At 46.0% G+C, this 12,742-nt stretch overlaps 1 protein-coding gene across 1 annotated transcript in view; it reads left to right on the plus strand.

Moving 5' to 3' along the window:
* Positions 1-12,742, plus strand: part of MTR (5-methyltetrahydrofolate-homocysteine methyltransferase) — a 462,707-nt gene that overhangs the window by 119,353 nt on the left and 330,612 nt on the right. Inside the window, exons 9-10 of the mRNA XM_018563293.1 lie at positions 2,578-2,678; positions 6,942-7,003. Coding sequence (XP_018418795.1) covers positions 2,578-2,678; positions 6,942-7,003 — 163 coding nt within the window. The remainder of the gene's footprint in view (positions 1-2,577; positions 2,679-6,941; positions 7,004-12,742) is intronic.

Below are 12,742 nucleotides of genomic sequence, written 5' to 3' on the forward strand. Positions count from 1 at the left end.
GCGGTAGTTCGAACGTTCGTTTCGTTTTCTGTTCTTATTCGTTTCTTATTCGTTTCGTTCGTTCGTTTGCAGCAAAGTGACATTTGAGGAGGAAAAAATATTTTTCTCCTTCTCTAATGTCACTTTGCTCCAACGAACGAAACGAATAAGAAACGAATAAGAACAGAAAACGAAACGAACGTTCGAACTACCGCTACCGAATTTCGGAAATGGAAATTCGGATTCGTTTGCATTCGTTATGTCTGTAATTCGGAATTAGGTACACATGTTTGATATAATTGTATAGCCCTACCTGTCCTCTAGAAAACAATATATAATATGTGTGGGTAAATTTAGTAAGAAAGTATATTACAGCCGTGAAAGAATCACACAGCAGAAATGTAAAAGTGTGTCAGTCATATATGAACAGAAACCGAAAACTAGCTCAGTCATGAAGGGGTTAAACAGTCCTATGGTCTTGCCAACATATGCAAGACCGCATGGGCAATAAACAGACGTATTTGATTCACTATTGAAATGCCAGTGGTTCTGCATATTCTACTAGTTATTCACCACGGTTGCCAGCCATTGACTACCGCAGCACCCACCGTTATCTCTTTTGGAACATCGTTTTTTGAGTGCGATGAGTTCATGGATTTTAAGCTACTGTAAGGGGGCATTCTGATAGCGACTAGTTGTCCCCATCATAGTGCCCTTTTACAGTAGGGTTATGGTCCCTATGTGTCACCACATACCAGCAGGCAGAGGGATACAGAGCAGGTGCAGGGGAAAATGGAAAATGTTACTCATCCACCTTCCTGTAATGCTAGCGGCATGGAAAATTGTGTCACTGGGTTGCTAGGACCGCCGGCAGTCCTGTACTATTTAGTCTGGTGGTCTTTTCCCCACCCCTCTGTTTATTGCTTTTGGAGGTTCCATTCATCTTGGTTCAGCATGTGTCCTGTACTGTTCGATCAAGAATATAGGATTTTTTACTTACCTGTAAAATTTTTCTATTGGAGTACAGTACAGGACACAGGACTGTCCCCTCTGTATCCCTAGTTGCTTGCAAAACAACTGAGGATCTCCTGTTGCGGGAGGGGTTATATAGGCTCCTACAGCTCTGGCCATTGTCCAGTCACCTGACGATAACATCATATACTCCAGTCATCTTGATTCAGCCTGTGTTCTGTACTGTACTCCAAAAAAAGTGTTTTAAGGTAAGTCAACAATTCTAAGGCTTATTTACTGTAGATGACTTGATGCAATGGGAGCACAAGAGCGCAATGACCATATGATTACATTGTTTGTGGAGACTGCCAGTCTCTAAATGAGGGCACAAGAAAGGACTTACTAGTGAATCCTGGAGGTGTGACAAGAAATGACTGTGGTAGAGGATCACAAAGGTTTATGCGATACTCCTCACTGTGGATCTGTGAAATACCGAGTGGGCATGGTTCCAATCAAAACGATCGCGTAGGGGAGTCAGTGCGATACTGAAAAAGCTGTTGGCTCTTATGCGGACCAAGCAGCTCCGGGTGGCGGAGAGATTGCCCGGTGCTGGTGGATGGAGTCAGAGGGCCGTGGGTCTGATGGAAATAGGTGGCATCCGAACCGCGTGACAGCGGTATTGGAGGCAAAGGAGTCCGGGCGGTGGACGGTCAGAAGGAATTGTGGTTGGGGGTGTGGGAAAGACAAGGGAACAAGGAGCAACACGTTTCGAGGGAGTCCTCTTCCTCAAGCTCTGAAAAAAGCTACATGGCTTTATTCTTTCAATTTAGTTTCCTTTTATTTTTATGTAAAACATTTTTTTAATTCCTTCAGGACATATACGTTCTCAACCCCCAATCTTAATATAAAAGTTTGGATTGTTTATACATGTCCCAAAGCATTTTACCCTAACACAGCTATGCGAGGAGGGCCTCCCCACAGTGACTTAGACACGTCAGGGATTTCCCCTGATTCATCGTTCACTGATTTAGCTCCGCCCACCTGTCATTTTTAAACTTGGCAGATCTCCCGCCAAAGTAACATGCTTTTTTTCAGAGCTGCCATTTAACCCTGCCACAGGTGCTCCCATTGCATTTTTCACAGGCATTCTCCCCACTCACCCCACTCACCACATCCAGCGTTCTTTTAAAAGCGCTGTTCATTGTTTCTTGTTTTTAGATGACTTGATGTGTGCCTAACAAGACAGTTTACCATGAGAGGGGCCTCTCTTTAGAATGAATGATATTATTATAAAATCTATAGTAAGTTCTTACCACTCATGTGAATAATTCAGTCTGCCTAGACTCATTCTATAAATTGACAAAGCAGAAAACAACCTATTCTTATTGATATTTGGGCTCAGTTTGGCCATCCACGTATTACCCCCACATGCTTTATTTGAAGGTTTTCAAGTTACTGATATGTTAGGTTTTGACTTTTTATGGTTCCTAGGAGTTGAAACTGATCATGTTGTGCTTATTTAAATGATAATTGTAAATGTATAATCAAGAAGAAAAAAAATTGTCTTGCTACATTTTGAATTATTAAAATGCATATATTCCTGTGTTAGTACCCAATACCTAATAAGGATAACTTCTTTCTTTACAGCATTGGCTTAAACTGTGCTTTGGGTGCTGTTGAAATGAGGCCATTTATTGAAGCTATTGGGAAATCTACTACAGCCTACATAATTTGTTATCCAAATGCTGGTAAGAGTTGCTGACATGAGAACTAAATACTGTCATAATTTTAATTTAAAGCTGGTTATGAGATGATGAGTGTGTTTGCCATTCGTTTTGCTTGTTTGATTTGGTGCAGTGACACACTGGGGTCTCAGCTGCTGTTGTAATGTGCGGGGTCCCTGGTGTGTCCCTGTGCCTTTTTAAGGTGGTTGGGCTGCCTCCTGGCTAACCTGCACTCAATTTATATTTTGCTAAATATGCTCCATGATGGAGACCCTCATAGCTTACTCTCTGTATAGAGTTAGGACCACACTATACAGAGAGGCCTTGACGAGGGAGTTTGGCTTCCACATATTCTGCAGAAGACTTGCATCTAAAACCTCTGTTTTTAACCTTAGTAGTTACAAGTTTTTTTTGCAGGCTGGCTGGTGAGTGTGCTGGGAAACTTTTTGCTGTTGTACTGTTTAAAGCCCTTCCATGTGCACCTTGCTTTAAAGCTGGCTATGAGTTGATGAGTGTGTTTGCCGTTCATTTTGCTTGTTTGACATACTTATGTGACGCAGCGTTGGACTCTAGGCCAGTTGGTGTCTCATCTCTCCAGAGGCGGCTCTAGAGTTTGCGAGGCCTTAGGCGAAACCTAAACATGAGGCCCCGCTCAGGCCTGGGGGTCTCACCAGGGCTGTGTGGGGTCTCACCAGGGTTCTGTGGGGTTTAACCAGGCTGGTGAGACCCCACAGAGCCCCAGTAAGACCCCCAAAGAGCCCTGGTGAGACCCCACAGAGCCCTGAATAACACAGGTGTTAACTCTCTGTCTTAGTGGTGGTTCTTTGCCACATTCTGTGGCTCAAGTGTTGGTCAGAGAACCAGAAGTCTAAGAAGGCTTTGATTGAGATGCCTTTCATGGGTGGGCGCTTGTTTGGTGTGTCACTGGATGAGATTATCAAAAATCTCACAGGTGCTAAGAGTACTTTTCTTTCACAAGCAAAAAAGGCTAAGTAGGTTCATCGGAAGTAAGGGGTGCCCTTGTCTGTTCTGCTCAAAAACACCTTTTTCGTGGCTAAGGGGCTTCAGACAAGGACAAGACTATCAATTCTCCTGACGGATGTGGTGCACGGCATTGCTGAAAAGTCCTCCTTGGCATGAAGGTGCACCCCTACTGGGGAATCCCAAGGTGGGGGAATGGCTTCTATTCACATATCTAGCTAGCCTTGATTGTAGACAAGTGGGTCCAAGAGGTGGTTTCTTCAGGATACAGGGTCTGGGAACTAATGTGTCTCATCCTCCAGAGCATTTTTTTATTTTTGCTTCCAATCTGCGGCTTTCTCGATAACTTGTGAGTCTGCATTCTGCCTCTCTTCATATGGGCCTGAGCACATCTGTTGCTCTCATTAGCCCTTCCTCCACTTTGGAGGAGGATCTTCACTTCCAGTTTTTGGCGCTCTCTTTAGGGCTGGCGTTGGCTCCTCAGGTATTCTGGCGCCTGTTCTAGCCTTGTTACAACTGCGTGGGATTCCAATTGATAGTTGGACAACGCTATGTCGTAAGCCTATAATCAGGGTGGCACAAAGAGTTATGCAGCGGCATTGAAGGTTGCTCGAATCCTGTGTTTGGTGGAAGCTTACATGCCGACTCTGTCCACCGCTGACATTCCAGGGGTCGAAAACTGCAATAGGTTGGGCAGAAGCTTTAGAGAAGGAAATGCATAACTGAGAAAATACAGCTCAGGAAATCTGCCTGCAGAGGATATAATTGGAGGGCATTTCATCTGAAACTGTTGGCTCCCGATTGGCCATGTTAAGCCTGGTACACAGATGTGGTTTGTCTACTCACAGAGGCTCTCTGGTGCCTTCCGCTACTTCCGGATCTTCTTTCACAGTGTCCAATCTTCCATCCTGCTTTAGAGTCGCTGGCTTTGATGGCATGGCTGTTTGAGAGCCAGGTGCTAAGGGATTGAGGTATTTCCTCTGCGTTGATCTCTGCAATGCTACAAGCTTGTAAATCCAGTTTTCTGTCGATTTACTATTGCACATGGAAAGCTTACTTTGCATGGTGTGAGTCCAATGCTTTTCACCCTCATCTTTCTTGATTGCTAGAGTTTTTTGTCTTTTCCTTCAATGGGGGGTGAATCATCGTTTAACGTTGCGCAGCATCAAAGAGCAGGTGTCTGCCTTGGTGGTCCTTTGTTCAGCTAGCACACCATTATCTTCCAAAGAAACTCAAACTTTATTCCACTTGCATCTATACAAAGAACAACCGCTGATGCGTTTCTGCCTCACTCAGCCTTATGGTCCTAGCTGGTTGTAATCTAAAACCAACCCCACTAAAATAGCACGCCACACAGGGCGGCGAGAAACACTTAGAAACACCTGTATCTAATAAACAGTCCATGTGATTACATAAAAATAAAACAGAGGAAAAGAGGAGAATGACCATTACAATTTTCGATTGTCAAAATATTTTGATGTTAGTGTTCCCACTGTTATGGATTTCACTATTTTTAATGTTTGATTTTGATGATGTTCACCCATAATTCTGAAGTGCGCAGTCTTCTGTTTTCATCTGTTTTGTGTTTAATGTAATCTCATGGACTGTTTATTAGATACGGGTGTTCTTAAGTATGTGGCGTGCTTTTTTAGTGAGGTTGGTGTTAGATCACAAGTAGCTATGACTAAAGCCTAGTAAGGCAGAAATGCATCAGCGGTTGTTCTTTGTATAGGTGCAAGTGGAATAAAGTTTGAATTTCTTTGGACAATCCTGTGCAGAACCAGCAGTTTCAGAGCCCATCACTCCAGAAGAGTCATCCGTGCACCCAGTGTGGATTGCAGAGACGTATGACACGGGTGAGCGGTGCGCTTTGGGTTTCTAGCCTTTTTTCAGCTACCCTTGGCTACTCATTTCCCTGGTTCGTACTTTCATTCAGGGTGTCATTCGGGTGGCACCTCCAATAGAGCCACCTTTGACGTCTTGGCATCTGAACCTTGTTGTTTCTGCCTTACAGAAGTCTCCATTTGAACATATTTGGGGAATTCCTTTTGTTTGGCAAAGAAGGTTGCTTTTTTGGCAGATTGGCATGTGTCTGAGTTGGCAACATTGCCTTGTGTTCAATCCTTTTTGGTTCTGCATTGGGAGAAGGTCATTCTTGGACCTCATCCGTCCTTTTTGCCAAAGGTGGTTTCATTTTGTATATTTAAATGAGGACATTGTTCTGCCATCTTTATGTCCTAAGCCTAGTCATCCAAAGGAGGTGGCTCTTCATTCTTTGGATGTGTTCAGGGCTATTCTGGTCCATCTGGTGGCTATTTTTGAAAAACAGATTCCTAGTTCATTGTCCCAGATGCTTCCAGGAAAGGGCAGGTGACCTCAGCTGCCACTATATTCAGGTGGCTTCGTCAGACTTTGATTCAGTCTGTTATTAAGGGTAGTGAACCTCCTTTTCGGGTCAATGCCCATTCTGACAGAGCATTTGAATGCTTCTTGGGCTTTTCATCACCAAGCTTTTGTTGCCCAAGTTTGTAAGACCACTACATTGTCTTCTATCCACCCTTTCACTAAGTTCTATGGGGTGGATGTTGCGTTGTCTGCACATGCAAGTTAGGTTAAGGTCTTGCAGGCAGTGGTGTGAGCATCTCTTTTTGTTGTGGGTATTTTTTATGTTTAGCCCACCCTCTAATTTCACTGCTTTGGGATGTCCCATATAGTCCAGATCCTAAAGTTTCGGCTGTGTCCTTCAATGAATGGAAGAGAAAATATCATTTTTGTACTCGCCTTAAAACCCTTTTCTCTGCGTTCAATTGTTCTCTTTCTTCCATGTCCAAGGAGATTAGCTACAGTGCCATGGGCTGTAAACTTGTTGACAATGTTGCGCACAGTGGACAAAGGAGCATAAAGATCTCTGGAGATAGACTTGTAACCTTGAGATTGTCAATGCTTTTCCACAAAAACTTGGAATGCACTTATTTCTTGCAATTTGGAGAAGGTGCCAATATTTTTGTCCTTTCCATTTTTGGAGTTTTGCGTGGAATGTGTCAGATTTGGCTTTTTTTTTTCTCCACTTTTTTGTGTCATACCAATACAAGCAAAAGAAATAAACATGAGAATGCCTAAACATTTGTAATTGCAACAATCTAATTGTAAATTGTAATTGTAAAAATCTACGTGAAGTGGTGACAGAAATGCAGGGATGACAATAGTTTCATCCCCAATACTAGTTTAAAGCAAAGTGAATTAAACAGTTCCTTTTTTTGATTGATTTGACCACCATTAGTAATGTAAATTGTCATTCTTCCATAGGTCTGCCGAACACATTTGGTGGTTATGATGAGACACCAGAGGTGACTGCTAGGCACATTAAGGTGGGTAACTGTCATGTGGTGCACTGTGAATTGCCAGCTTCTGCTGTTTTGTGTAGTTCATGATGAGTTTTAGATGGGGATGCACCAAAACAAATTTTTAGACCGAAACCGGAATTTCTAAATTTGTCAGGCCAAAACCGAAACGACCCCTGATATTTCCCTTTTAATATAGATAGATTGAGGACACAGAGCCCTCAATTTGTTTGTCTGCAACCTTAGCACTCAATGAACAGGAAGCTCTCAGTACAGAGGTTTCCTGTTCATTCAAAATCTGGAGATCTTAAATATTTACCATCAACCCAGTCATGAATGGGCAGGAAGCCTCTGTACTGAGCTGCTTCCTATTCATTCACTCCGCTGGGGGCCGTCAGCTGGATCTATTCTGTGTCCCCTCCGATTCCTGTTGTCTCTGCAGCACAGGTGGGGTAGCGCAGCAGAGGTTGGAGAGGACACAAACAGAAGCTTGCAGCCGGTGCCCAGTAGGGAGATAAGAGGCTGTGGATGCATCGCATTTTTAGCCATTTTTTTTTACTATCAGCATTTTGCCCATAGTACCATTTCCTGCTGAAATGTTTCAGCAGCTGAAATTTCGGTGCACCCCTAGTTTTAGATATACAGGTATTCCTCACTTAACGACCGAGTTCCGTTCCTACGACCAGGTCGTTAAACGGATTGGTCGTTAAGTGAGGAACTCTATACAGTACTGTACTGCATTAGTACAGTACTGTATAGCGTTGCCGATGTACAGTACCGAACATGTACTGTACATCGGGCAATTAAAATACTTACCGGAACCCGCAGTGAAGATCGGAGGACACCACTTCCGCCGGCGACACGTCGCACTGACGCACAAGGTCGGAGGTCGATCGGCGGTCCGTCGTAAGTGCGAGTGGTTGCAAAACAGGTAAGTCGGTAAGTGAGGAACATCTGTATGGGTTTTTCCTTTTTTTATTGCCATGCAAAAATAATTTTATTAATCCAAGTATTAGCGTTTTTCAATTTTGTTTTCTTTTTTGTACCTTATTTAACCCTTTCGCTGCCAAGCCCTCCGGAACATTTTTCAAATCAGCTGGCCGAGCCATTTTTGAATTTTCTGCAATTTTTTCCTATTGATTTGATTTTCATGGGATGGCTCCAGGGAGGGATGAGAGACTCCAGATGCCGGCGGCCGACAGCGGCGGTGCTGGTGGGGGGCGCCCGTTATTTTTGAAAATAGCGGTCATCAGCTTATAGTAGAACTGTAAATGCCAGGTCCGTACGGCATACTGAGCTGGCCAGCTGGAAGCACTTTTGTAGCTCCGTACGCCGTACGTCCTTGGCAGCGAAAGGGTTAAAACGTTTCAGCAAATGACATTGAAATGCATAAACAGGTATAAGGGACCTGAACAAGGTAATAAGGGGGCTAATAGTCCCTCAATGGATGGAAGTCATTCCTCTATAGCTGATGGTACATTGTGCTGTACTGTATATTATACAGAGCAATGTACCATCAGCTATAGAGGAATACAAATCCCAGGAATACATTATATACTGTATGTATAATGTATTGCTGGGATTTGTTGTATTCATATATAGCTGGTGGTATTCTGCATTGCGCTGTATAGAGGTCTACAAATCCCAGCAATAATACATTATACAGCGCAATGCGGAATACCACCAGCTATAGAGGAGTACAACAAATCCCAGCAATAATACATTATTTGGTGGTGCAATGCTGAATACCACTAGCTATAGAGGACTACAAAACCCAGCAATAGTACATTATACAGCGCAATGCAGAATACCACCAGCTATAGAGGACTACAAAACCCAGCAATAGTACATTATACAGTGCAATGCAGAATACCACCAGCAATAGAGGACTACAAAACCCAGCAATAGTACATTATAGCTGGCGGTATTCTGCATTGTGCTGCATAATGTACTATTGCTGGGATTTGTAGTCCTCTATAGCCGGTGCCATTCTGCATTGCCGGTGCCATTCTCATTGCTGTATAATTTTACACTTTTCATTTCACTATATTGCACACCACACTTATTTTTTTCTTTTTTACTTCCACCGCTCCAAGCTTGCTCCTGTGATGGACTGCAATCTCAATACAAACTAGTAGTCCCATCACTGGAGCCATTTTTTAACATTTATTTTTTTATCCGATTAACCAATTAATCGAACTTAATAATCGGCTAACCGATTTTGAAAATAATCGTTAGCTGCAGCTCTACTTGAATTTATCAGTGGATACCACTGCCTATGGAAGGGAATTACTACTTATGATAGCAGTTTTATTTGCAAATTCCTGCATGTAGTCCCTTATCTTGCCTTCAAATATTTTGCACACTATTGATGGCGTCAAATTAAAAAAAGTTAACCACGGGGTGCGTGTAAGGCTCCGGACACAGCATCTCCATAATCGGCACCTTACACCAATCTAGCGACAGACATTCACATGTCTAAGAAGAACAAACAGAAGGGGCGCAAGCCGACCCCTAAAATGGCTTTCCACCGCCTATTTGACGGGGCTTCTTGCCCGGACGAGAGGAGGCCTCTGTCACGCCGCTCTACAGTACAGAGCAGGCCGCCTGACGCGACTCATCGACGGGCAGACTTGGCCCCTCCCACTCTGCTCCGTGAAACCCGTCACTCCAGGAGACCGGAGGAGACGGATCCCCGGACTCCTGTGAGCAGCCACCGGACCCAGCAGCGGGACCTACAGATGCTCCTCTCCTCCGATCGGTACCCAGAGGGAGGGGGGCCTTCACCGCACCGCTCTCCAGTGTGGAACGGGCCGCCGGACGCCGCTCCATGATGGGCAGATTTGGCTCCTCCCACCCCGATGCTTGCAACACAGAGCGATGAGAGGCCAGGAGAAACTGAGCCTTGGCAGATGGGGAGGAACGGTGAGGCCCACCAGCGAGACCCGCAGCTGCCCTCCTCCACAGCATGGGACCCATCAGCAACGAGGCAGCGGCGGCACTCTTCACCTCCTGCAGAGGTAAGCCCTCCCCCAGTAATTACTCAGGTGCAGGCCGGAGAGGCCATGGACTCAGTTTGCACGCACCCTAGGGGGGATCCCACTCTGGCACAGACCCCAGCCTCACATACTACGCATGACCCAGGACAGGAATTGTCCCCACTGCCGCCCCGCACATGCCTCTAACGGGTCCAGACACCCCAAGCCCCTTCTCTCAACCAGAATGCATGGGCACTACCCCCTACTGTGACGGGTGAGGACAGCTCACTGGGATCATGGCGTTCAGCTTCCCCCAAGCTCCCATTAACAGGGGAATCCCAATGGAATGTGCTATGCTCAGGGTCGGAGCCCCGTGTAGACTCTGATCTCAGATCCTTGCTTCAGGCCCTACCGACAAAGGCTGACATTGCAGCGCTCATCCCTACCAAAGCAGACTTTGAAGCATTCACGGCACGCATTGAATCCATATACAAACAAGACTCGCTGAAATCCGACAGGAACTCACGACCTTTACATCTAAGCTTACAGAGGTCGAACAATCCCATTCCGATCTCTCGGAGAGAGTCGCTCTGCTGGAACGTGCACAGACAGGTCACCAACAACAGATGTATCAAGTCCTGCTCTCCACGGATGATCAAGACAACCGCGGCCTGCGAAACAACATCTGTATCGGGCATACCGGAATCAACTTCCGCAGCTGATCTTAAAGAGACTGTTTGTGAGATTCTCAACCTGTATCGAGACAAACCCCATGGAACTCTGATTGAGCTAGACAGGGTCCACAGGTCTTTGGGGCCCCGCTCCATGGATGTCGCTCGCCCCAGGGATGTCATATGTAGAGTCCATCACTACACCAAAAAAGAAGAAATCATGATCCACGCCTGGAGGAAAGGTACCCTAGATTTTGATGGTGCACATATCCAGTTGTATCCAGACATACGTTACTGATGAGGCGAGTTCTTCGCCCCCTACTGGAGAAAATACGTGATTGTGGTGCTACCTATAAATAGAGATACCCGTTCCACCTGATTGTACAGAAGTTGGACTCCTCCTTTCGTCTGTACTCCCACGAGGACCTCCCAGCACTCTTCTCCTTCCTGCAAACGGACCCCATCACCGTGCCTAACTGGCTGCAAGCCCTACTGGATCCTGCCCACAGACCCGATGGTGCCCGTACCGCTGGACGTCCGCCTTGTGCTCCGAACCCTACTCGCTACCATCTATCGGATCGCTCAGCTAGACGGAACCACCCAACTTCTAGGGAACGTGGTCCCCACCGCCTTAACCCATCACACAATGAACCATAGACGTCTTTAATCCCAAGAGTGGCCTTGAAGTCTTCACACCCGAGAACTCTGGGACGGTAACTTTGCAACTGTGTTTTTTTCTTTTTTTTCGTATCGACCCGAGCATAACAACTAGCCGCGGGCATGCCGCAGTTATATGTACTTAATGTTTAGCATATCTAGGTTGTGCCCCTCGAGACTGGTTGTCCTTGCCTCCTGATACTTCATCTAGACTAATCAACAGGTTAGATATTTACATGGCTGTTTTTTGTTTTTTTTTACCCTTCAATTGTTTGCATCGAACCTCCCTGGGGCTCTCTCCAGGCTACTTGCTGCACCTCTACAAAACACAAAAAAACAAAAAGAAATTTATTTTTCTTCTTTCTTTCTCTTTTTTCTTCTTTTTTCTACTTGCTGCACCTCACCTTTTCTTTTATGGGGGGGTTTGCAGGTGGGCCTGGGGAGACCCCTAGCTACCTATAAATGGGGATACCGGTTCCACCTGATTGTGCAGAAGTTGGACTCCTCCTTTCGTCTGTACTCCCCCGAGGACCTCCCAGCGCTCTTCTCCTTCCTGCAAACGGATCCCATCACCGTGCCTAACTGGCTGCAAGTCCTACTGGATCCGGCCCACAGACCCGACGGTGTCCGTACCGCTGGACGTCAGCCACGTGCTCTGAACCCTACTCGCTACCATCCTTCGGATCGCTCATCTAGACGGAACCACCCGCCTTCTAGGGAACGTGGTCCCCACCGCCTTACCCCATCGCACAATGAACCATAGACGGTCTTTAATCCCACGAGTGGCCTCGAAGTCTTCATACCCGAGAACTCTGGGACGGTAACTTTGCAACTGAGTTTCTTTTCGTATCGACTCGAGTATAACCACTAGTCGCGGGCATGCCGCAGTTATATGCACTTAATGTTTACCATGTCTAGGGTGTGCCCCTCTAGACTAGTTTACCTTGCTTCCTGATACTTTATCTAGACCAATCAGCGGGTAAGATATCTACCCGGTTGTTCCCTTTTTTTTACCCTTCAATTGTTTACATAGCACCTTCCTGGGGCTCTCTCCAGGCTACTTGCGGCCCCTCATCTCTTACGAAGGGGTTTGCAGGGGGGCCTGGGGAGACCCTTGGGGGGGATCTCTTTGGGGATCTCGGGCCTACTATTCTCGGGTCATGTTCCTCTGAAATGTTTTATGCCCCCGCTTGCACCCACTTGTGCTGGAGGCGACGGTGGTATGGCAACCTGCCTAGTAGCCCTAACTATTGCCTATCTGCACTGGATCTCGGTGTAGCATTTTCCGGGACTCCCGCCCCCCCTTTCACCCTTGCTTGGGAGGGGACGGGTTGGCCTGGGGGGGGACCTCAGACAGGGGAGGGATAGTGTCCTTCGAGACTGGGTATCCTTGGTTGTCTTTGTTTACATGGCTGCTTGCTACTTGCACTTGACTGCACTGCACTTCCATAGGGCTCTCT

Source organism: Nanorana parkeri, unplaced genomic scaffold, assembly GCF_000935625.1.
Source record: "Nanorana parkeri isolate BGI_ZX_2015 unplaced genomic scaffold, ASM93562v1 scaffold650, whole genome shotgun sequence".
Classification (NCBI taxonomy): Eukaryota; Metazoa; Chordata; class Amphibia; order Anura; family Dicroglossidae; genus Nanorana; species Nanorana parkeri.